A 26575-nucleotide genomic window follows, 5' to 3' on the forward strand; every position below is an offset into this window, starting at 1 on the left:
CAGAGCCATGGAGCAGAAGCTTCTTCTCATCCTCATGATCTGTGGAATAAACTGTGTTACAGGTGAGATACTGAAGGAATAAAACCAGGCATGTAAACATGGTGTGCATGTGCTAAGTACCAAATATGTATATTTTGAATCTGCATATTTACTTTTTTAAAGGTTTGAACACCTTCATGGAGTCATATAAAAACTTCTACTTTGTGAATGAATACAAAACATTTGCTGAGGCTCAGCGATACTGCCGAGAGCATTACATTGATCTGGTGACTCTGGAGGACTGGGCAGACAGGAAGGATCTTCTGGCTCTTGAAAACGTAATGAGCACTGACTCTGCCTGGATCGGACTGAGGAAAACAGGTCATGAGCAGTGGCGCTGGGCTGATCCAGAGCTTTACAAGGATGGAGAAACTGAATACAGAAACTGGGGACCAAGTGAACCAACTAACGGTAGTGATGAATACTGTTCAGTAATGGACTCTATCGGACACTTTCGAGACACAGATTGTAAGACGCCCAGGAACTTCATATGCTACCACTCAGACCCCTATGGTACTGTATTTACATTCATGCACATCTGTACATAGTTTTATTCAAAAGAATGTATGCTAAATTACTGATTTAATTGATAACTAAACTGTTCACACCAGAAATAATAACTACTCAGATCATAGGGAGCGTTTTCACAGTAGTTCCAGTGATGTGGACGTGCTATTCTCTGGGAATTACAACAATTATTAAAATGTTATCATTATCGGTCTGTGCAAACGCATGGAGTTTAGCACTGATTGCTGCTGATTCAGTGCTTATCTGTTTTATCTCCTAGGTCAGACAAACAGCAAATACATGTTGGTCAATGAGCTGAAGTCCTGGAGAGAGGCTCAGAGTTACTGCAGACAGTCTTACACAGAGCTGGTCAGCGTGAGGAACCAGGAGGAGAACCGTCAGATACAGCAGCTGATTCCTGCAGGAGAAGTCTCATACATGGGGCTTTTCAAAGACGCTTTCGTCTGGTCCGATAACAGCACGTCTTCTTTCAGGAACTGGGATTACTATCAGCCGGATGGATCGGGAGACTGTGTGGTGCATTTACGACACAGCAGACTGTGGGATGATCAGGCTTGCAGTAACACAAAGCCCTTCTTCTGCTACGACAGTGAGTGTTTCTCCACGTTTGTTGTGGTGTGGCTTCTTAAACAGCCCTTACAAAAATCAACCATGGTTTTTCTACAAATAAAACAAACGGTAGTTTAACCCTGATAATTGTAGTAAAACTGCTGTTATACAAATGGTAATGTTAATACACTTTTACTACGGTAGAGCCATGGTTAATTTCCGTGTAACAACTAGATGCAGAGCCGGATTATCTATAAGGGCACTTGGGCCAGTGCCCAGGGGCACCAAACATTCACAAAAACTAGTGGGGCACCACATGACACAAGCTTTAAAAATATTTTTCGTAAAATTGTTTTATTATTAACTCGAAATTCTTAAAACACCATACATAACTCATTTATGAACACTAACTTAACAACAACAATTATAATAATAAATTATAAATAAATAAAGATTACATGACCACTATCAGTCCCCCCCTTCCGCCCCCAATCTGTCAGAGTTGAGTTGGTCCACAACAAGTACGCGCAAATGTAAAAAAATTTTTAACGGCTACAGAAAATCAATCAAAATGGACAGACATCAATCGATTGGTTTTGAAAAATGAAAGTTAAAGAAAGAGAAAGACTCTAGACGTTTAGCTACAATTCAAAATGTTCCAGGGATCAAAAGGTTTTTTTTTTTTTAAACCGAGTGAAGAATGAGCTCAGGACGACAATGACACAGAAGCGATTGACTGCACTCTCGCTTGCTCTTCCTGTTTACCATTGAAGTTAAAGCTAAAACATTACCGTCTCCAGCCGCGAGAGGGCGCTCTATGCTGCTCAGTGCTCCCAAAGCTGTAGTCTACACTGAAAACATAGAGTGTCCTCTCGCGGCTGTAGACGGTAATGTTTTCTCTTGGTTCTTGGCTCTAAATAAATGTGACTTATAGTCCGGTGTGACTTATATATGTTTTTTTCCTTGTCAGGACGTATTTTTGGACTGATGCAACTTAAACTTAGGTGCGACTTATAGTCCGAAAAATACGGTGGTTGGACAAGTTAATAAATTACATTTGATTTGAGAAATTACCTTAATTATGTCTGTGGGGGGGGGGGGGGGGGGCATTTGAGGTATAGTGCCCAGGGGCACCACACTGTCTTAATACGGCCCTGACTAGATGCAATAGGAAAACGGTTTCTATTTTGGCGACATTCCAGTTAACATAAAAACTCTGACAATGCTTTCAGTACTGAACACCTAGCTAACAAAAACATGTTCAGCCAATGTTTGCTAACATTTCCATAAATTTTGTTTTTCAAATGTTCAAAACACCCTTTTCTTTCTTTCTTTGTTTTTATATACCAAGAGAGTTACTTCTTGGTTTATTCTTAATGTTTATTTTATAATGTAAATATTACATTTCAATGTTCTCTCAACATTAGCAGCATTATTGTTTCTAAGATATTTTCTTCTTGGTTATGCGAATGTTAGAGGAACATTTTATGAATTTGTTACTTTTGAATGTCTTTTCAAAATATTCACTTTGATGAATGTACCAAATTAGTTTTCTAATTTTCTAAGGTAAATTTGATAGTAGAAAAAATTGGCAATGAATTATTCAATTGTGTGTGTGTGTGGTATAACCCACAGGAACAGTGGTCAGACAGATATTGAGACTGAAAGTGGAATCGGATCAGAATGTGAATGATTCTGATATAACGGCCACAATCCTTCAGGAGGTGAGACATTTAATCTTTACATCATTTACAAAAATGAAGACTAACGATGCCGATCAGCCACTCAGATTAATCTTTTATTCTTTCATTGGTGAATATTTTATGTACTGTGCTGAAAAAAAATGTGGCGAAAATCAGAAAATGCTTGTAAGTTTAAAAGACGTGAAAAGAACATAAAGTCTTTTTAGTTTACTTAGTTTACTAGCAATTTTGAAGTGTGCATTTTATCAATCAGTGCTTCAGTACATATAAAAATATTTTTTTTCTTAAACAAGTAAAATTCAAACATGGTAAGAAATGTTTATGAAGACCAGCAGACATACTGTAAGCACTTAACCTAACAAATCAGTTTTTTCTCCCCTCAGATTAAGCAGAAAATGATATACCAGGGTTTGTCAGTGCATGCTTATCTGCAATGGAAGCAGCAAGCAAATGGAGACGTCTTCCAAAGAGAAGAGAAGACGAGAAAGACATGAGACATCACAGATCATCTTCTTCTCACCCGTCAATACAGGGCAGGATTTTCTGAAAGAGACGATAATTGATTGAATCAATGTGGAAAAAACTAAAAATGTCTCTTGACTTTTGCAATCAGTTTTTGGATCTTGATCCACCAGATGAGAAAAGCTGTTCTGTAGTTTCCTTAAAGCTAAATTTAATCACTATATTTAAAGTCAGCTGTAAAAAATGATTGTAACGTTAATGTTAAAACAATGTGAAATGTCTTAATGTCCCTTACTGAACAAAAACCACGTTTAAGCTTTATGGAGTCCAAATCTAAGCATCCCCTCCATCTCTCTGTGGTTCTGATCCTAAACCTAGTGTGCTACCTGTTTATTTAAAGAGTGTGCTCCTGATGGAAAATCTGTTCTCAAAACTGGGTGACAAAGATGATTTTTAGATGTACATTTAGGGTGAGATGAGGGACATGGATTTTCCCCCATGGGTTTAAGGTTTGAAATGTTGCATGAATTACATTTTACTGAAATGCTTTCATTGAAACATTTAGCATTCTGCAAATATATAATAAAACAGCACTTATTTGTTAACTGAGGGAGATCTGTGGGATGGTTTCTCAGGAGTGGCTCTGACTCAACATGGAAGATCTTGTTGATTCGCTAACATTTGTTCCCCTTTGCATTTCTTATATCATGTAGTTAAACCGTTTTGTTGTCATATTTATTTATTTGATTTTCTGTATTATCTCTATACTTATGTTTATTATCATTACTGACTGCTGTTGTATTAGTTTAATTCAATAAAACAATTTGCATTGATTAGACTTTGTTGTCTGTTCCCTTTTATGTTGTGACCTTAAACGAATGGGATATAATAAAAAATTGTCCACTCGTCCCAGATTGCTGCATGTATAAGTAATGCATAGTGTTTTTGTGTGTTCACCTGTGAAAATGAGTAGACTTCAGGTACTTAGAGTCTCCTCAGCTGGATTTATAATCCCTCCATCGAGGCACTGTTTGTTATTTTAGTTTGTTATTTTTCCTTTCTTATTTTTGAAGGTTATTCTGGATGGAGGTATGCTTCAAGCTTTTGGTTTGAAATGCCAATTGTCTTCGAGTTCAGTGTTTAAACGCCGGTAAATCTTTGAAGATCAGGTAGGTTTAGTTAGTTTTGTTTGTAGTTAGAAACTGGAGTTTCTCATCTTTCATCAGGTGACACTTTGTTGTTTTTCTGTGTCTTTTGTTTGCGATGTCTACCAAGCTTCAAGAGAATTTGACAAATTACTTGTGGTAAGTTTTTATTTATCCTGTAACGGTGATGTTTTCTATTTGGAGTGTGCTTGCTGTGACAATCCCTAGCGAAGTGGCTGATGGGATTTGTAATTTTACCACTCTAGTTACACGTGTGTTCACATTGTGTTCATGTATGCTCTGTCTCTCAATAGTCATGTCATCGTCTGTAGTGGAGGATTTCTTTGCATTTCCTTCAGACATATTATTAGAGACGTGCATGAAGGAAGGGCTCTTGCAGATTGCCGAACAATTTGATGCGGAGGTAACGAGCAGTGATAAGAAGCTCAAGGAAACGCTGATAAAAGTTGTTTGGAGCGCACTTTCCGAGTAAAGCGTCTAAAGCCTGAGACTCAATGCACGACTTTCGGCTGTCGCAGATAAAAGATTGGCATCGTGAAACAATCGTGGCGATTACTGTGATCGTGGCTCCTAATCGTTGGTCCAATGTTGTACAGCTGTAGAGGTTCATAAACGCCCGTTGTCACAGTCTTGCTATCAACGATAGTCTACAATCATTTTCTGTCAGTGTCAGAAATTCAGCATGCTCATTGCAAAGTGTGTTTGCAGCTATGACCCACGTTTACTGAACAACCAGTAAAAATGTGACATGAAATCAACATGGCGCTAAAACATTAAACTGCTTACATCAAGCTCTTCTTTCTTCCACTTTCGCCACTCCCACTTTTTTTCAGCACACATAAAAACCACAACTGTCAAAATGGTATTCATTGTGCTTTATTTGTTTACCACTAGCGCAGGGTAATTCTGTTTTATTCTTCTATAGAAACGTGTGTCGTAGCTAACGAGTCAATAGCTGCCATCATTGTTCAGTCTACATGCATGTCGTACCCAAGTTTATTAGATCCATGTTGCACAGTGTGACCAGCAATGATCTTATAGGATTGTTAAAATCGTGCAGTGTGCAGAAGGCTTTAGAGGTAAGAGCTTAAGTTATTAACCCTAAGGAGTCTTCATCTTCCCCTTTTTGTGATATCGATCAAAATGCAAAGTTTAGTGAGATGACTTTACAACAGAAGAAGTTTGATAACTTTGTGCTGAACATGACATTTGTGCTTTAAAAGAGAAAGAGTTTGAGAATGATTTTGAAATAAAGAAATTGCAACAACATTTAGAGATACGTAAAATGTAGTTACAATTTGAAAGGGAAAGAGAGTGAAGAAAGTTTCAGTTGTGTTAGAGCTGAGTGTACAAACAGATCAAACCCTTGTTCAGGTGTTCTCCGTTGATCCTGCGCTCGGTCTTGGTTTATAAAAGCATTAGTCTTGTGCCACCAGTTTTGGAGAAGAGAAGTATTTCCTGCATTTTGAATACATTGCAGAGTCATTGAAATGGCCAAAGAAATTTTGGACATTACTGCAATGTGTGATGATAGGGAGAGCACAGGAAGGGTATTCAACGCTGACTACTGAGTAAAGTGTGACTGAGACTGTAAAGTCTGCTATTTTTCATGCTTATGTGGCAGAACGAGGGGGGCTCGTAATTTGTGGGGTAGTAGGGCCTAGCTATTTAGAATAGAATAACTGCAACTTTACGAAAACCGACTACGCCACTGACATCACAGAGAATGATGGATACCCTTTATCTTAAGGCACACAAGTTCGTTGCACTAGTAAGGAACAGAGACATGCAAATCCTACAAAAGAGGTCTTTATTAAAAGCACACAGGAGTCAACTGGGCGTACCAGGCAAAACTCCTCACGGCATCTGACCATAGAATGTATGTTATAAAGGCAGAGGAGAAATACAATCATTCAAAAGTCAATCACTACAAAATCAACACACAATAAAACCTTACACTCAAAAGCTTTTAAGCTGAGGGCTAAAGAACAAGGAACCAAACCACACACTGTAGAGTAAACTCTTATCACTCATACACAAAATCTGTGCATCTCACTGCACACAGCACCCAGTGTTCAAACCACCACCAGCACGCTGAGAAAAAGGAGGATTCCTGACTGAAGCCCCTGGCATCTAGCAGAAAGAGTTTACAGTTGCTCACACACACACAAAATGCAGTTTCATAACAAGGTCGGGAGGAGCACGTCAGATACTTAGCCTAATTAGCACAGATGGAGCCACTTAAGATAATCAACCTTAGGGTATAAATACAGCTGAATTAGCCTACCTGTCTCCATTGACGGTTTATCAGCATCCCCCCTCCACCCCATCTCCTCCACTAGAGTTAATTTTACACTTATGGGGGCTACTCTAGGTTCGGGCCATTCCTGAGCTCGGAGCCCCTTCCCCGGACAGCACGCCAAATATGCATTATAGTACTTCAGCTAATTATTTGTAAGTGTGAACTCGTGAAATAAAAAAAAGGGGATCACGATTAGACTGAAATCACAACTGAATCAAGTCAAAAAAAACAATTTATATATATATATATATATATATATATATATATATATATATATATATATACACTAACAATACTAGTAATAATAACAACAACAACAATAAGAATAAACCAATGCCTGAATGCCCAATGTTCTCGACCAAATCAGGAAAAGACTCACCCGCCGATAGAACCATTTCGATCACTTGGAACAAAACACTCTAGATCGCTCATTGATTCGTTTTGATCAGCGTCGCACAAGTTGGTTTACATGTGCCTGAAATACACTGCAATAACAGCTTACCGAAAGAAATCATTTCAGGAGCATGCAAAAGCTGGCATACAGCCACAGTCAAATCACCCGCACTTTGGAAGCAAATGGGAACCCCCGAGTCAATCGGAGGTGATGTATGTCTCGACAGGAATGGAAATACGCTATTTGTAGCCTAATCGGAAATGACACGTCACCCCAACTAAAAGGAAATTTGTAGGCGGCAAACTCTAATTAAATAATTAGTATTCATACAAACATGGGAGGAGAGCATCTGGTCACACTTATGAATTTGCACCTGAGGCATATTGCCAGAAAGTTAGGAATCATTCTAAGTCTGAGAAGTGCAATTATCTTGAGTTTGCTAGAGAGAAAGAATCTGATTGATCGAAAATGTTTATAAAAGAGTTTAAAAGTTGTGTTATATGTGTTGTTTCTGTGCATCTCAATGAACAGAAGGAGACTACATTGTCTGATGCTGCTCTTATGGCAAATTAATTTGTTCTCTCTCATCAAAGTTCTGTTCATTTAAATGAGCTGAGCAGGTCAAAGTTGAGTGTTTCTCCCTAAAACAGCTCATTTAAACACACCTCCACGTCTACGTCACTGTGTGTGAAAATTTGCATAACACTGCCCAAATGTTCACGGAAAGAAAGATGGCATAACTTTTATTTTTGCTGTTGTCACGGCCACCATGTCATGGAGACACTGTGTGTTACATTGTGAAATCAAAACTACTTTGTTTGGTCTTCCAAAAGAGGACAAAACTAGAAATCAGTGGTTAAGTTGTATTTAAAACACTGTTTCAGAACAGTTCAACCAAAAAGTTCAGATGTGTGCAGTGCAATTTACAGAGGACTATTCCCTGAATCTGGGAAGGCAGTGCACAAAGGCTGTTTCTATAAAGTGTGCAATTCCAAATTTGCAAGGTCACTCTGTCACTTCTGACTCACATTTTGTAAGTATGTTTAACACAGTTTGTTTACATATTTGAAGAGTTTGCCACTGATATTTTAGTCGCGAGTTTTGAGCAGTGTAGAATAGTGCTTGCTGTTTGTCGTTTTTCAGATCACAAATGCAGACATAGTTTTATGTTTAAGTGGCACGTTACGCAATGCAATGTGTAAAAAGACAGTTCAAGTCATTATAATCAGTAGTTATGTCCCACTGGATGCAACAAATGCCTCGTTTGTAATGGGTTTTATTGGGTTTGTCTCTTAGCGTTGGGAGATGGCAGTACAGTATTGCAAGGTGAATAACATTTATGTCACACGCTTGAGGTATTCGGCCAATCACAATGCACTGGATAGATGGCCAATCAGAGCACACCTCGGTTTTCAGAATAATGAGCTTTGTAAAAATCAACGCTTTTCAGAAGGGCGGGGCATAGAGGAGAAACAATAATGTAGAGTATGTGTAAAATAATGTGTTTTTTAAACCTTAAACCATATAAACACATTTCATTACACCAAATACACAAAATAATGTTGTTTTTAGCAACATCATAAGACCCCTTTAAGTGTCCCCAACTAAGTAAAACCAGAGGCGACAGCAGCAAGGAACCGAAACTCCATCGGTGACAGAATGGAGAAAAAAACGTTGGGAGAAACCAGGCTCAGTTGGGGGTCAGTTCTCCTCTTACCAGACGAAACCAGGAGTTCACTACCAGGCTGCAGCAAAGTCAGATTGTGCGGAGGACTGAATGCTGAGTTTTGCTGACTTTTGTGATAGTATTGTATTACTGTATTATATCTGTATGAGCAAAAATAATTCAGTACTTTGTTTCCGCTTTTAGCAGAAATGTCTAGATGTCTAGAAAAGAATTGGCCCCCTTTAAGATAATCACATTTTGTTGCTTTTGACCCTTAAATGAAGATGGACACAGTTGTTGTTTTATCCAGCTGTATTTACTCATTACATCCAAGTAAAAGTCTTAACACCATGTCAGAAATAAATAGAAAAAAAAAAAGACAAAAATTGACAAAAATATCACCCCCCTTCTCAAAATGACTTGTACGCTGAATCACCTGTAGCTGATCACCTTCTCAATGGCCAATGTCATCTGTCTTTCAACTGTGAACATTTTTATCAGATCAGTGTAAAAATAGTTTTCGTGGAGCATTTCAGTCCTTGGTAATACAACCGAAGCTAAGAAACTCATTGTGCTCTGCATTTAACCCATCCAAAGTGCATACACACAGCAGGGAGGCAAGGCACTGTCAAAAGATCTCTGGGATAAAGTTGTGGACAGGCACAAGTCAGGGGATGAGACTAAAACATTTCAAAGGCTTCATCAAGGGCTATAAGCACAAGTGAAGTCTATAATTAAGAAGTGGAAAGTTTAAGGTATAACACAGACCCTCCCTTGATCAGGATGTTGCTCTAAACTGGATGAAAGAGCTGGAGGAAAGTGTTCAAAGAGGCGACCCTTGAGGCCAACAGCAACTCTGAAGCAGCTGCAGGAGTTTATGACAAAGAGGGTCATTGTGTGCAAGTGATAACAATATCACAAATTGCATTCTCTAAAAATTACACTCCTCAAGAAAGACCACATGTAGTCAAGACTGAGCTTTGCCAAAACGCATCTTGAAGATTCTGAGGCAGTTGAGACTAAAACTGAATTAATTGGCCTTGACACCAAACAATATTTCTGCTGAAAATCCTGTTGAGCTCAGCATCCAAATAATAGCATTCCTCCAGAAAAGCAAAGAGGTGGTAATGTCCTGTTATGGGGTGTTTATCTGCAGCAGAGACTGGATCAATAATTAGGATAGAAGGAGAAATGGACGGGGCAAAATACCATCAAATTATTGAGGAAAATCTGTTGCCCTCTGCCAGAGAGTTGTCAATAAGCAGAAAGTTTACCTTCCATCATGACAATGACCCAAAGCACACATCAAAACTGAGCACTTAGTGGTTAAAGGAGAAAAAGGTTGATGTCCTTGCATGGCCTAGTCAGAGCCCAGACTGAAAATCTGTGGAGTGACTTGAAGAAAATGAAAGTGAAGTGACATACAGCGAAGTATTGCAACCCATACTCAGAATTCATGCTCTTTACTTAACCCATCCAAAGTGCACACACACACTCACTGTGAACACACACCCAGAGCAGTGGGCATCATTTGTGCTGTGGCATCCGGGGAGCAGTTGGGGGTTCGGTTCCTTGCTCGAGGGACTCAAACCTACAACCTTAGGGTTAGGAGTAAAACTCTCTAAACATTAGGACATAACTTCCCTGCAGGCCACAAACTTGAGCAGTTCTGCAAAGAAGAGTGGGCAAATATTGCAAAGTCTAGATGCTCTAAGTGAGCAGAGACAAATTCCAACAGACAGAAGGCTGTAATTAAAGCACAGATGGTTCAACAGAATACTGATACAAGGGGCTGATCCTTTGTGATGAAAATGTGATGATTTTAGAGGGGGTGAATATTTTCTATACCCACTGAAATTACATCAAGACCAGTCATTAATGATCTGTCCATCACGGACAGGTTTTTTTTTTTTTTTTTGTGACTAACAGATTAATGTTTAGTCAACTGTTAGGGGGCCAGCCCTAGTTTGTTCACAATTGCGATTCGATGAAAAAGGATGAGATTACACTCCAACCATAGTCAAGTTGTTTAGAGTTGCTTACAAGACAAATTTCTATCAGAACAGCAATTTCTAAATGACTTCAGCTGATGGTGTATTTACAGCATCTGACTGACCATATTAACTAGTCAAATGAACCCTGATCACTTGGAAGAAAAAAACATCTTATATTGGTTTGTTCTCCCAGTCAAACTGGAGAAATTGGTTGTGTTTGACTAGTTTAGAGGGTTTTCCCCTTAGGTGACATTGTTTCAATCTGTGTGTTTAAACCCCACCCACAATCTACTCCAAACACTCATTCAGATCGCGAGAGCCATGCCCACACCTTAACATCCAATCAAGAGTAGATGGACAGAATCAAATGCCCCAGTCAGATCTGTTACACTTGGGTGTTATTCACAATACAGAGACGTGAAACCTCTGTTTCATCACAACGTTAAGAACGAATAACAGACTGTTTGGAGGACCTAGTCATTTAAATCCACAAGCACCTTCCCTCTGGTTTTTCCATGAGAAGTGAGGCACTACATGCCCTCAAATACATTTATTTGTCTGTCTTCTGAACAAATGTTTTATTTTTATAGACACCAGCGATGCCATTTGTTGAGTTCATATCCACCTCAAACCTCCCATTAAGTTTGCATGAGCTCATTTCCCTGCATGTTTGCATGAGAGAGGAGTTTTATTTGTTTATAATTTGAGAACCCCCATCACTGCACATTTTAGATGTCTGCCTATTCAAACACACCTGATTCAACTCATCAGCTCATTAGTGAAGACTCCAAGACCTGTGTGTGTGTCAGATAAAAGAGAGAACACAAAAACCTGTAGTGTTGGGGGTTCACCAGGACCAGGATTGGTAACCTCTGGGTTAGAGCGGGTTTAGGCAAGTTTGGCCCTGGAAGCTGACCTGCAGAGTTCAACTCTAACCCTAACTAAACACACCTGTACATGCTAATCACTTCTTCAGGATCACTAAGGCTATAGGCAGGTGAGATTTGTTTCAGGGTTGGAGCTAAACTCTGCAGTACAGCGCCTCTCTAGGACTGAGCTTGCCTATAACCGTTGGTCAGGGAGTCACGGGTTCAGTTCTCAGTACTGGCAGGAATTGTAAATGATGGGAGGGATAATCAATAATCCATAAAACGCTTCTTCAAGTAGAAAAAATTCCATCTCCTGTATTCTTCTTACAGCAAAATCCACCATGATATTTTTTAGAGCACATTTGTCTTGTAAGCTGTGATTGATCTGCACACATTTCTCTCCTGATTCAGACCAGATGACGTTTTTCTCTAAAGATTTGAAGAACTGCTGAAAGGGGTTAGATGTCCTAGATCTAATCTTGATGAAATATACAGTGCAGCTCATGACTAGTAATTCACTAAAGTAGAGTGAAACTTAAAGCTGAAGTGTTAGGCCTACTGGCTGCATCCAAAAACTGAAAAATGCTGCCTTCGGAGGTTGCATTCCAAGGTAGGTAGGCATCAAGGCAGGGCCGAAATCAATGTCAGCTTCACTCCCTGTCTCCTGAGATGCCTTCATCTGGCCAGTTTTTGAAAGCAGCATAGATGTATCCTTCGCTGCCTTTGATATCCCACGTTCCATTCTGTGACACTTAAGCCAAAAAATAAAGATGGCATCTGAAAGTTGCGGTCGGTGGTCAGTTTGTGTGTAAATGTATGTTTCTGAACGTTTTCCACTTTTTATATAATTTCTAGCGAGAAATTAATATTGCAGTAATGAAATATCCACTTAGTTATCACCAAAGCTCTCTATATTTTGCTGTAGATCATTAAACCATTACTCCGCCTCAGAAGCCTGTCCAATTCATGAGGTGCCTTCGGGCAAAAAAGTCATTGCCTGTTAGACAGCAAAGTCAAAAAGTCACCTGCCAAAGTTTTTGGATGCAGCCACTGTGTCCAGCAGTGCGTCCTGATTCACTGTGGTCTTCACCATATCAATCCCAAAGCATTCTGACCAAATGCTCTCTTTTAGTCTCTATTCATTATGTTCCATTAATAACTATGTAAAGCTCCTGGGAACGGTGTTTTCTGAGGATTCAAACCAAAGCAATGCCTGTATGTTTCATGTAGATTCAGTTGCTGAATAGTAGTGTCGTGAACTGTAAAAAAGTACACGTCTGTATGAATTCCGAGCATTCATGTCTTGACATGTTCCTGATGAGATGGCGGATGGTGTCCTGGAGGTTCTCCAGTCAGACCTGGATCAGGGCATCAGTAAGCTCCTGGACTTCTGTGGTGCTACTCGGTGGCTTTGGATGCTCTGATACTAACAGTTCTCAATTGGATTCAGGTCTGGGATACATGAGGGACTCTCTGTCTATATAAAGCCAGGCATTGTCCTGCACCAAGAGGAACACATGACCCACTGCACCAGCGTGAGCTCTCACAGCAGCTTTTCACTATTAGTACCTATCAGAAGTAAGGATGCCGACAAACGATATTCCTTCCCAGACCATCAAAACAGTCATGCTGAATAATGTTGCATTCTACACGGCATCTCCAGAATCTATCACATCACATGTGCTCAGTGTGAACCTGCTCTTATCTGTCAAGTCAAGTCCACTTTATTTATATAGCACTTTAAACAAAATACATTGTGTCAAAGCAACTGAACAACATTCATTAGGAAAACAGTGTGTCAATAATGCAAAATGATAGTTAAAGGCAGTTCATCATTGAATTCAGTGATGTCATTTCTGTTAAGTTAAATAGTGTCTGTGCATTTATTTGCAATCAAGTCAACGATATCACTGTAGATGAAGTGACCCCAACTAAGCAAGCTAGAGGCGACAGCGGCAAGGAACCGAAACTCCATCGGTGACAGAATGGAGAAAAAAACCTTGGGAGAAACCAGGCTCAGTTGGGGGGCCAGTTCTCCTCTGACCAGACGAAACCAGTAGTTCAATTCCAGGCTGCAGCAAAGTCAGATTGTGCAGAAGAATCATCTGTTTCCTGTGGTCTTGTCCTGGTGCTCCTCTGAGACAAGGTCTTTACAGGGGATCTGTATCTGGGGCTCTAGTTGTCCTGGTCTCCGCTGTCTTTCAGGGATGTAGAGGTCCTTTCTAGGTGCTGATCCACCATCTGGTCTGGATACTACTGGATCCGGGCGACTGCAGTGACCCTCTGATCTGGATACAGACTGGATCTGGTGGCCACGGTGACCTCGGAATAAGAGAGAAACAGACAAATATTAGCGTAGATGTCATTCTTCTAATGATGTAACAAGTACATCGGGTGTTATGTGAAGTGTTTCCGGTTTCGGTTTACCTAATTAATGCAGCCTAAAAATCCTTTAACGGATTTGGATATTAAAAGCATATCAGTATGTTATGTGTAAGCCAGGTTAAAGAGATGGGTCTTTAATCTAGATTTAAACTGCAAGAGTGTGTCTGCCTCCTGAACAATGTTAGGTAGGTTATTCCAGAGTTTAGGCGCCAAATAGGAAAAGGATCTGCCGCCCGCAGTTGATTTTGATATTCTAGGTATTACCAAATTGCCTGAGTTTTGAGAACGTAGCGTACGTAGAGGATTATAATGTAAAAGGAGATCATTCAAATACTGAGGTGCAAAACCATTCAGGGCTTTATAAGTAATAAGCAATATTTTAAAATGTATACAATGTTTGATAGGGAGCCAGTGCAGTGTGGACAGGACCGGGCTAATATGGTCATACTTCCTGGTTCTAGTAAGAACTCTTGCTGCTGCATTTTGGACTAGCTGTAGTTTGTTTACTAATCGTGCAGAAGAACCACCCAATAAAGCATTACAATAATCTAACCTTGAGGTCATAAATGCATGAATTAACATTTTTGCATTTGACATTGAGAGCATAGGCCAGGGATCCTCAAATCTGGACCTTCGAGATCCACTTTCCTGCCGAGTTTGGCTCTAACCTTAATCAAACACACCTGAGCATCCAGTTTTTTATATTGACTATGCCTTCCATTAGTTTTTCAAATTGGTGTGTTTCACCGGGCCGCAAAGAAATATAGAGCTGAGTATCATCAGCATAACAGTGAAAGCTAACACCATGTTTCCTGATGATATCTCCCAAGGGTAACATATAAAGTGTGAAGAGTAGCGGCCCTAGTACTGAGCCTTGAGGGACTCTATACTGCACTTTTGATCGATATGATACATCTTCATTCACTGCTACGAACTGTTGGCGGTCATATAATTACGATTTAAACCATGCTAATGCACTTCCATTGATGCCAACAAAGTGTTCAAGTCTATGCAAAAGAATGTTGTGGTCAATTGTGTCAAACGCAGCACTAAGATCCAATAAAACCAATAGAGAAATACACCCACGATCAGAATAATAATGATTAATAATAATTATAATAATAATAATAAATTGACAGACATGAATCCTAAAATGAAACCATATTTTACGTCCAACCTAGCATTACAACTGGGTGTATGTCCAGCTGGTGCAACCGGTACCATACTTGGCAAATGTCATGACTTTTACTAAACTATCAACCAGAGACAGAAGACATGCAGGAGAATGAGTGTGAAACAGGTTTAGCAGCAGAGTTTGATCATGTTATGTTTGTTACTGACAATTATTATTATTATTTTGAACAAATATAATGTATAAACATAACAGAAGTCCATTGTTTTATTTATCATCTATGAAATCATTGACCAAACAATGTTTAGTTGTTAGTTGATAAGAGCTCGTTTTCATTCAATAGATTAATTCACCATAATGCATTAATTGAGCAATATTGAACAGCATTCATACATTTCTTGGCCCTCCATCTCTGGCTTTAGTGATTTTCCATGTAAGTCACACCCTTCTTCCTATGATTTTGTCTGCATTTGTGTAAAAACACATTTGATGTGCCTCATTACCAGAGCAAATCTTTACACCATGTATTTCTATCGTCTGCTGTTAATGACTGATGATGATGCTGATTTACATGTGCAAATGAGTATTGGTGTGCATCCAGTCCTCAGTCAAGCTATATTTCAAATCAAATTCAGACACTTCAGTTCATTAGCAGACTCACAAACCTAATCTAAGCTTAACAGAGATGGAACAAAGACCTATGCACCTTATTTTGTTTTCAGGTGAGTGTGTGTTTTGTTTGTATGTATGTTTTATAGAATATAAGAAATGTGTATATATATATATATATATATATATATATATATGTCTTGTGTCTTTTGGCTGTCTATACCATAAATAACATCAATAAAATAAAGTGCATCTCTGTAGTACGTTCATTTTTCACTTCCTAGTTGAACTGAAGGAATTTTCCATCTCCATTAAGTCACATCTTATGCTTGCTGTTTTTGCTTTTACCAAATGAGTGAATCATTTGAAATTAATATATTTCCCCAACTCAATGTCTTCTAAACAGGGTTTCTCTCAGTCATTCTGTGCGACTCACATGATTATGTTCTGATCCAAGAGAAGTGAGCATGGAACGAGGCTCTAGATTTCTGCTGAAAGAACTACACAAAGAACTGAATTAAACAAGTTAAGAGCTAAATACCAATCGATTATCGAGCACAAGCTCTTTTCTGCGACAGGTTGAAAAACAACATTATCATTTTAAACCAGCTAAAACACCATCTGCAATGTTTTTTGTATAGCATTTTCTGTAATATTATATTTACATGTGGCATTATTTCAAGAACTTAAATCTCGTTAAAGATCGTTTTCCAGTAAGTCGCATTTTACACCTTTTTTTCCAAACAGGGTTTTCTGTCTGTCATTCTGTGCAGCTCATGTGAGTATATTCTGACCAAAGAGTATAAAACATGAGACGAGGCTCAAGATTACTGCCGACAGAACTACACTGACCTGGCCCCTGTCCAGACCGATGAAGAAGTGGACAAGTTGAGAGATAAACTACAATTTTACATTTGGATTGGACTATGTGAACGCATGAGACTGATCTTGGCAAGTATGATTTTCCTACAATTAGATTTAGACCAGACAAACAATTTGAATGGAAAACAATACTGTGTAAATCTAAGGATGAATTCTGGTGAGATCAAGTCTGTCATTTGATTAATCCCTTTTTGTTTTTTGTTTTAGGAGGGGGGTTGCCAAAGTGATGGTAAGCCTCAACATCCTACAGTTTAGTATTGTGACACGTGTCCCGAGCTCTCGTCAGCGTCGCCCTGGAAACTGAGCAGTCACACCTGCACCTGCTCGTCACGGGCTGAGCGGCCAAACCTGTGCCCCATCAAGCTCTGGTTATTTAAACCCAGCAAACGAACACAGAGGTGAGAGATGTCTCCATGAGACTTGGTTAACCCCCTTACTCTATTGTTTCTGCAGAGAGCAGTGTGTGACCCCCAGCCCCACCCCACAGGGAGAGCACGGACCCCCACCGCACTGGTGCACCAATTGGAGAGGAAGCCGAGCACCAAACTGCCTCACACTAACGCCTTTTCACCACCCTACCCTTATTAAAATATGGGTAGAGATTGTTTTATTTGTTTAGTATTTGTACTTACATTTTTTCCTCAATGATCTTAAGACAAGACACTATATAATAGTAATAGGATGAACTTACCCAGTTTATTAATCGCAGAGCATTAAGACAATTATTTGTATTTTCTGAAATATGCAGATGAGGCATTATCATATTAAATACAAACTAATTTGCCTACATTTTCAGATTGTAAATCTGAACATCGTATAAAGCACGGTTAAAGATTTGTGTTAATATTAATGACATATTAGAGTTTAAGGTTTTTCCAGGGATCTATTTTTTTATCCCTCCATAAATCAGAAAATACTGTCAAAAAACAGAAAAAAAATACATTTTCACCATGTTTTTAGGAATAAAATGTTATAATAACTGAATGATATATGAGCAAACAGCTCAGTAAAAATCTTCAAAACAGTTTGGTGTGTGTAAGTGCTGCTGAAGTAGAGATAAAACTCATTTAGAGAAAACTGCCTTTGGAGATATGTGTTGTATTTCAAATCTACACATGATAATAGATAAAGTGTAATAAACTAAACTTTTAAGTATGTATTTCGGATGTTTTCCTTCCACTAATCTGAATGAAGACATAATATGGAAGCAAAATAGACCAAAAACTGTAAAGTTTATTCTAGTTATTCTGGTGTTTTTTAGAAGGAAAGCCAAGTGTAGTTACTGATCCAGTGACGTCCTGGAATAAAGCTCAGAATTACTGCAGTGAAAACTACACGTGTGCCTGGATCAGTCTGTTCAGAGACTCGTGAAAGTGGTAGTACAGTTGTTTAGTACACATTGGTACATCGTATCTAATATTTGTGTAACTACACATTGGTTTCCAGAATGTTACACTTTATATTAAGTGGACAGTTCCTGAGGAGTTACCATGTAAGTGCACTGGTATTACAGTGGAGAACTAACTCCATCCAACTCAAGATCCAACTCCTCCCACTTCACATATCCCTAAACCTACCCATCTCCACCAAATGGTTCTAATTACTCCTGTATATGTTGTTGTTACAAAATGTAGTTATATATGTCCTGTTACACATTTGTATGTACACAAACCATTTGGAGGGTTGTTACATGTGTATAGTTACAGAAATATTAACGCTGTAGACACTATGTGTATATGTTTACACTGTGGCAGAAATGTGTTAAATATAAATTGTTTTATTTTAGATTCTTGCACTACAGAAATGATTTTCTTAGCAAAATGACTTAAGTGAGTTCAAACAAGAAAAATTATTATTTCAAAAAATAGAAAAATAAATAAACCCTTTGCCTGATACATTCTTTTTTTTTTTTTTTTTTTAAGTTGTCAGCCACCACCAGCATTTGATTATTTTCACAAAATTATCATGGCCCCCAGAATATTTTATGAATGTATGCACATGCTATATGTCAAAAGAAAGAACAGTGCCTTAAAAAAAGGTACAGCAGTTAGAATAGTAGGTTTAAAAAAAAAAGTTTTATCCCAGCTTATGTGCGTAAGTTTCAAGGGGAAGATACATTCAAAATTAATCTTGATTAAAGACTTTTAGCATATTTGTACCGAAAAACAAGACAAAAAAATAAATTTTTTGCAGCATGCAATTGTGCAGTTTTTAGCCATTTTAAAATGTGCTTTTAAAATGTGTTTTCAGACTTTTATTTTCCTTGATCTGTCAATAAATTATTGGGTGACCAGGAGCTGACCTGGAGTCAACTGTCTTCGTGCGGTCTGCCAGTATTTTTCTATGCTTGACCTCACCCAGGGGTGTTCATTATAGTTTATTATACAAATATAGTATTTGTTATCTAATTATTGTTCAATCTTTTTTAACACAATCAGAGAACTATTATAACATCTCAAATAACTAAAATAAAGAAAATGTATTATTGATGAGTTTGATTGAAAGCAGTTGATTAGCCAACTGTTATCCAGGTTGTTCTGGGCGTGTCGCACATGTAAATTTGTGTGTGTTCACCCATTTTGTCGGACTGTAATTTGCAGCTTTGTTAGAAAACTGTTAGAAAAGCAGCATCAATGCTTATTCTGTAAAAAAAAGAAAAAAGAAAAAGAAAAAGAAAGAAATACCTCGCTTACTCCTCATTGAAAATGTTTTTTTTTTTTAAAGGTCTTTCAAAACAGGCTCATTATACAATGAATTATAGGCCTGTAATTAAAATTATTAACACTGAAATCAAGCTTTATTTCAAGCACTGACGTAAAAAAAAAGCAAAAACCTGTTTAACATGAAATATGTCTCTTCTCTCTTTATTTTATTTATTTATTTGTTTTTTCCCCACTAGACTATGCTCGGGCCACAAGAGACTATTAAGGGAGTAAATGAAAACATTTAGCTAAATACCATTATCGGCATGTGAAGTAGATTCTCTCATCGTCTCTGAGAGAATATGCGCCGCGATGCAGCGTCAGATGCTGAAAGCGCGGTCAGTTTTTACTTTCACTTTCTCGTGAATCGACTGAGATTGAGGTTCACCGCATAAAATTTGCGCAAAGTTTGCACGTTGCTTGTGTGATATCCATTGGCTCTCCTTCCTGGTTTAAAGCAAATATTTACAATATTGCAAAGTAACCAGCCCCCCTTGCACCCACCCACCCTTGAGTACGCGGTTGGGGGCCGCAGATTTGTGCTAAGCCACTGGAGTCCATCCGCTAGTTAGCCTAGTGCTAGCTCACTTTTTCCCAGCCCCGCCCAAAAATACAATTCTGGCTAAGCCACTGACCTCAGCTACTGATCATTTCCATGTTGATTTAATGTGTTTTGAATGATGGGTTTCATGTTTTAAGCAAAGTCAGGATGAAAACCAGTCAGTGTCATTCAGAAGAGTTATAGAGCAAACCGAAGGAGCAGAACGAAGTCAGTTTCAGAGCGTTTTAAAAGATTTCTGTGATAGCTCAACACAACAGGTGAGGCCGGACCTTTTCTGACTTTTTATACTTGTCTTGTTTTCCAGCACAAATAATAAATAAAATTAAATTAAAAAAGTCTTATTACAATGCATACCATTTTTTTTCAATTATTAAATATTGATTGTTATTAGAAAGCAACAAAAATACAGATTTTTTTTTCCTTATTCATGTACATGGCAAAAAGTCATTTTTTAGCACAAATACCTAAACAAGCTTTAAAATGGATACATGCTTTTTTATAAAATATTTTCATTATTATTATTTGAAAACAAGACAAAACTACAAAAAAAAAAAAAAAATCTGGAAAGCAAAATGACAGAAATTCAGAAGTGAGAAATGCATTAGAAATTAGTTCATCCTTAAAATAAGAATAAATATCTGCCACAGAGTTTAAAAAAATCTACATAATTCAAAGCGAAAACAAGTTCAATATTTGTACATGAAAAACTAAAATACTGAGAAAGAACATCACTTTATGCAGTGTATAATTTTTTGACATTTTTTAATTCATCATAATTTGCTGACGGCAGGACAGAGCCATGGAGCAGAAGCTTCTTCTCATCCTCATGATCTGTGGAATAAACTGTGTTACAGGTGAGATACTGAAGGAATAAAACCAGGCATGTAAACATGGTGTGCATGTGCTAAGTACCAAATATGTATATTTTGAATCTGCATATTTACTTTTTTAAAGGTTTGAACACCTTCATGGAGTCATATAAAAACTTCTACTTTGTGAATGAATACAAAACATTTGCTGAGGCTCAGCGATACTGCCGAGAGCATTACATTGATCTGGTGACTCTGGAGGACTGGGCAGACATGAAGGATCTTCTGGCTCTTGAAAACGTAATGAGCACTGACCCTGCCTGGATTGGACTGAGGAAAACAGGTCATGAGCAGTGGCGTTGGGCTGATCCAGAGCTTTACAAGGACGGAGAAACTGAATACAGAAACTGGGGACCAAGTGAACCAACTAACGGTAGTGATGAATACTGTTCAGTAATGGACTCTATCGGACACTTTCGAGACACAGATTGTAAGACGCCCAGGAACTTCATATGCTACCACTCAGACCTCTATGGTACTGTATTTACATTCATGCACATCTGTACATAGTTTTATTCAAAAGAATGTATGCTAAATTACTGATTTAATTGATAACTAAACTGTTCACACCAGAAATAATAACTACTCAGATGATAGGGAGCGTTTTCACAACTTTCACTTACATTTTTTTTTTAGTTATAGAGTACAAAAAATTCAGAGTAATGTTCTTATAAATGTATTGTTACATTCTTAAAACCTTCTTAGAACAACATTTTCAAATCATCCTTGTGATGTTGTTTGTAGTTGATAAACAGTGTTGAGAGAAAACATTTTTTGAATATAAAAAAAAAACATTTTAATAATAAACGTTTGACATTTTAATGTTTTTAGAATATTAAAAATAAACATTCAAGATACTTAGGTTCTAAGTAACGTTTTAGTAACCTTATAAAAAATATGATTTAAAAAAAACATTTTAACATTTTTAGAACTTTAAATATATGTAATGTTTTATTTTATTTAAATGTCATGTTATATATTTGGGTGAAAAGTTAGTAGAATGTTGTAAGGAACATGATCATAACCTTTAAACACCATTCTAATCACAAGTCAAATTTTAACATTTGAGTAATATTTCAAAACATTGTTCCCAGGGCATTTCTCGCTCATCAGCTGGGAAAAATCACTGTGAATGTGATTCCAATCATGTGGTTCCAGTGATGTGGACGTGCCATTCTCTGGGAATTACAACAATTATTAAAATGTTATCATTATCGGTCTGTGCAAACGCATGGAGTTTAGCGCTGATTGCTGCTGATTCAGTGCTTATCTGTTTTATCTCCTAGGTCAGACAAACAGCAAATACATGTTGGTCAAAGAGCTGAAGTCCTGGAGAGAGGCTCAGAGTTACTGCAGACAGTCTTACACAGAGCTGGTCAGCGTGAGGAACCAGGAGGAGAACCGTCAGATACAGCAGCTGATTCCTGCAGGAGAAGTCTCATACATGGGGCTTTTCAAAGACGCTTTCGTCTGGTCCGATAACAGCACGTCTTCTTTCAGGAACTGGGATTCCGGTCAGCCGGATGGATCGGGAGACTGTGTGGTGCATTTACGAAGAAGCAGACTGTGGGATGATCAGGCTTGCAGTAACACAAAGCCCTTCTTCTGCTACGACAGTGAGTGTTTTTCCACATTTGGTGTGGTGTGGCTTCTTAAACAGCCCTTACAAATACAAATAAAACAAACAAAAAAAAAACATGGCAACCACAAATTAACGGTAGTTCAACCCTGATATTTGTAATAAAACTGCTGTCATACAAATTATAATGTTAATACACTTTTACTACAGTAAAACCATGGTTAATTTCCGTGTCCAAACCAGACACAATAGGAAAACGGTTTCTATTTTGGCGACATTCCATTTAACATAAAAACTCTGACAATGCTTTCAGTACTGAACACCTAGCTAACAAAAACATGTTCAGCCAATGTTTGCTAACATTTCCATAAATGTTGTTTTTCAAATGTTCAAAACACCCCCTTTTTTTACCAAGAGGGTTACTTCTTTGTTTATTCTTAAAGTTTATTCTATAACGTAAATAATATGAGAATATTACATGTGGATGTTCTCTCAAAGCACTATTGTTTCTAAGATATTTGCTTCTTGGTTATGCGAATGTTAGAGAAACATGCCGTTTTATGAATTTGTTATTTCTGAATATTTTTCAAAATATTCACTTTGATTAATGTACCGTATTAGTTTTCCATAAGTAACTTTGATATTAGAAAAAAATGGCAATGAATTACTCAGTATGCAATGTGTGTGTGTGTGTGGTATAACCCACAGGAACAGTGGTCAGACAGATATTGAGACTGAAGGTGGAATCGGATCAGAATGTGAATGATCCCGATATAACGGCCACAATCCTTCAGGAGGTGAGACATTTAATCTTTAACTGCAACATTTACAAAAACGAATACTATGGATATTGATCAGCGACTCAGATTAATCTGTGATTCTTTTATTGGTGAATCTTTTATTTACTGCGCTCAAAAAAAAAAAGTGGCGAAAATCTGAAAATGCTTGTAAATTTCACAAACGTGAACATTTCACATTAATTAAAAAGTGTGTAACTTGCCATTTCTATGTAAATATTTGTAAAGTTTACTAGCAATTTTGAAGTGTGCATCTTATCGGTCAGTGCTACAGTACATATGCAAATATTTATTTCTTAAACAAGTTACAAACCCGATTCCAAAAGTTCCAAAAGTTGGGACACTGTACAAATTGTGATCTAAAAAATCAAAAAAAAGAAAAAAGGAATGGAATAATTTACAAATCTCATAAACTTATATTTTATTCACAATAGAATATAGATAGCATATCAGATGTTGAAAGTGAGACATTTTGAAATGTCATGACAAATATTGGCTCATTTTGGATTTCACGAGAGCTACACATTCCAAAAAAGTTGGGACAGGTAGCAATAAGAGGCCGGAAAAGTTAAATGCACAAATAAGGAACAGCTGGAGGACCAATTTGCAACTTATTAGTTCAATTAGGAACATGATTGGGTATAAAAAGAGCCTCTCAGAGTGGCAGTGTCTCTCAGAAGTCAAGATGGGCAGAGGATCACCAATTCCCCCAATGCTGCGGCGAAAAATAGTGTAGCAATATCAGAAAGGAGTTTATCAGAGAAGAGTTTGAAGTTATCATCATCTACAGTGCATAATATCACCCAAAGACTCAGATAATCTGGAACAATCTCTGTGCGTAAGGGTCAAGGCCGGAAAACCATACTGGATGCCCATGATCTTCATTTCTTAGACAGCACTGCATCACATACAGGAATGATACTGTAATGGAAATCACAACATGGGCCCAGGAATACTTCCAGATAACATTGTCATGAACACAATCCACCGTGCCATTCACTGTTGTCGGCTAAAATTCTATAGGTCAATAAAGAAGCCATATCTAAACATGATCCAGAAACACAGGTGTTTTCTCTGGGCCAAGACTCATTTAAAATGGACTGTGGCAAAATGGAAAACTGTTCTGTGTTCAGAAGAATCAAAATTTAAAGTTCTTTTTGGAAAACTGGGACGCTGTGTCATCCGGACTAAAGAGGTCAAGGACAACCCAAGTTGTTATCAGAGCTCAGTTCAGAAGTCTGCATCTCTGATGGTATGGGGTTGCATGAGTGTGTGTGGCATGGGCAGCTTACACATCTGGAAAGGCACCATCAATGCTGAAAGATATATCCAAGTTCTAGAACAACATATGCTCCCATCCAGACATCGTCTCTTTCAGGGAAGACCTTGCATTTTCCAACATGACAATGCCAGACCACATACTGCATCAATTACAATGAAGCTGCTTGTGTGCGAGCAAATAGATAGCCTAATTCTGATACATGCAATGACTATCCATTATGACATGTAGGCATTTTATATTTAAGTAGCCTACAAAAATTGTTATGCATTGCAATCCTTTAATTTGTTGTGGACCCGCTGATACTAACACGCTCTTTAAATGACAAAGACAAAATATTGCGCAGACTTTAGACCACACTTCTTTTTTAGACCAGCACACCCATGGGCACACAAATGGGCGCAAATGCATTTGCTAATTAAATGACGCGGTATTGGACGGGTAAATGTGAACGGCCCCAGACTGAAACTAGCAAACACCATATGTCATCTATGCTGTATTCTGAATAAAATATTGAAATTTGAAACTTCCACATCAATGCATTCAGTTTTTATTCACAATTTGTACAGAGTCCCAACTTTTTTGGAATCGGGTTTGTACATTCAAACATGGTAAGAAATGTTTATAAAGACCAGCAGACATACCGTAAGCACTTAACCTAACAAATCAGTTTTTTCTCCCCTCAGATTAAGCAGAAAATGATATACCAGGGGTTTTCAGCGCATGCTTATCTGCAATGGAAGCAGCAAGCAAATGGAGACATCTTCCAAAGAGAAGAGAAGACGAGAAAGAAATGAGACATCACAGATCATCTTCTTCTCAACCATCAAAACAGGGCAGGATTTTCTGAAAGAGATGATAATTGACTGAATAATCAACTAAAAATCAGTTTTTGGATCTTGATCCACCAGATGAGAAAAGCTGTTCTGTAGTTTCCTTAAAGCTAAATTTAATCACTATATTTAAAGTCCGTTGTAAAAAATGATTGTAACTTTAATGTTAAAACACTGTGAAATGTCTTAATGTCCCTTACTGAATATTTATACTACATTTATTTCTATGACTTTCTGTATTATCCCTAGACTTATGTTTATTATCATTACTGACTGCTGTTGTATTAGTTTAATTCAATAAAACAATTTGCATTGATTATACTGTTGTCTGATCCTTGAACGAACGGGTCATAACATAAAATTGGGCACTTGTCCCGGATTGCTACATGTACAGTATAAATAAATGCATAGTGCTTTTGTGTGTTCACCTGTGTAAATGAGTAGACTTTAGATAGTTAGAGTGTCCTTTATAATCCCTCCATCGAGGCACTGTTTGTTATTTTAGTTTGTTATTTTTCCTTTCGTATCTTTGAAGGTTATTCTGGATGGAGGTATGCTTCAAGCTTTTGGTTTGAAATGACAATTGTCTTCGAGTTCAGTGTTTAAACGCCGGTAAATCTTTGAAGATCAGGTAGGTTTAGTTAGTTTTGTTTGTAACAGGAGTCTCTCATCTTTCATCAGGTGACACTTTGTTGTTTTTCTGTATCTTTTGTTTGCGATGTCTACCAAGCTTCAAGAGAATTTGACAAATTACTTGTGGTAAGTTTTTATTTATCCTGTAACGGTGATGTTTTCTATTTGGAGTGTGCTTGCTGTGACAATCCCTAGCGAAATGGCTGATGGGATTTGTAATTTTAACACTCTAGTTACACGTGTGTTCACATTGTGTTCATGTATGCTCTGTCTCTCAATAGTCATGTCATCGTCTGTAGTGGAGGATTTCTTTGCATTTCCTTCAGACATATTATTAGAGACGTGCATGAAGGAAGGGCTCTTGCAGATTGCCGAACAATTTGATTTGGAGGTAACGAGCAGTGATAAGAAGCTCAAGGAAATGCTGATAAAAGTTGTTTGGAGCGCACTTTCCGATCGAAGCATCTAAAGCCTGAGACTCACTGCACGATTTTCGGCTGTCGCAGATAAAAGATTGGCATCGTGAAACAACCGTGGCGATTACTGTGATCGTGGCTCCTAATCGTTGGTCCTATGTCATACAGTGAGGGAGGTTCAAAGACGGCCGTTGTCACAGTCTTGCTATCAACGATAGTCTACGA

At 37.9% G+C, this 26575-nt stretch overlaps 1 protein-coding gene and 1 long non-coding RNA gene across 3 annotated transcripts; both read left to right on the forward strand.

The window, feature by feature from the left end:
* LOC128017804 (macrophage mannose receptor 1) lies at nucleotides 1–25620 on the forward strand. 2 transcript variants are annotated; one of them, XM_052603366.1, is made up of 5 exons: nucleotides 1–62; nucleotides 163–552; nucleotides 827–1156; nucleotides 23101–23189; nucleotides 25155–25620. In XM_052603366.1, exons 1-5 carry the CDS (start codon nucleotides 8–10, stop codon nucleotides 25263–25265), a joined length of 975 nt encoding a protein of 324 aa, XP_052459326.1. In that variant the 5' UTR covers nucleotides 1–7; the 3' UTR covers nucleotides 25266–25620. The 2 variants fall into 2 exon arrangements, with proteins under 2 accessions (XP_052459326.1, XP_052459325.1); XM_052603365.1 differs by lacking the exons at nucleotides 23101–23189; nucleotides 25155–25620 and adding exons at nucleotides 2752–2840; nucleotides 3203–3395.
* On the forward strand, nucleotides 16888–18102 carry LOC128017826 (uncharacterized). Its single transcript, XR_008184523.1, has 3 exons — nucleotides 16888–17048; nucleotides 17134–17275; nucleotides 17942–18102. It is a non-coding gene; the product is annotated as an uncharacterized LOC128017826 (long non-coding RNA).
* Nucleotides 25621–26575: the final 955 nt, after the last annotated feature.

Source organism: Carassius gibelio, chromosome A7 (genome assembly GCF_023724105.1).
Source record: "Carassius gibelio isolate Cgi1373 ecotype wild population from Czech Republic chromosome A7, carGib1.2-hapl.c, whole genome shotgun sequence".
NCBI classification, from domain to species: Eukaryota; Metazoa; Chordata; class Actinopteri; order Cypriniformes; family Cyprinidae; genus Carassius; species Carassius gibelio.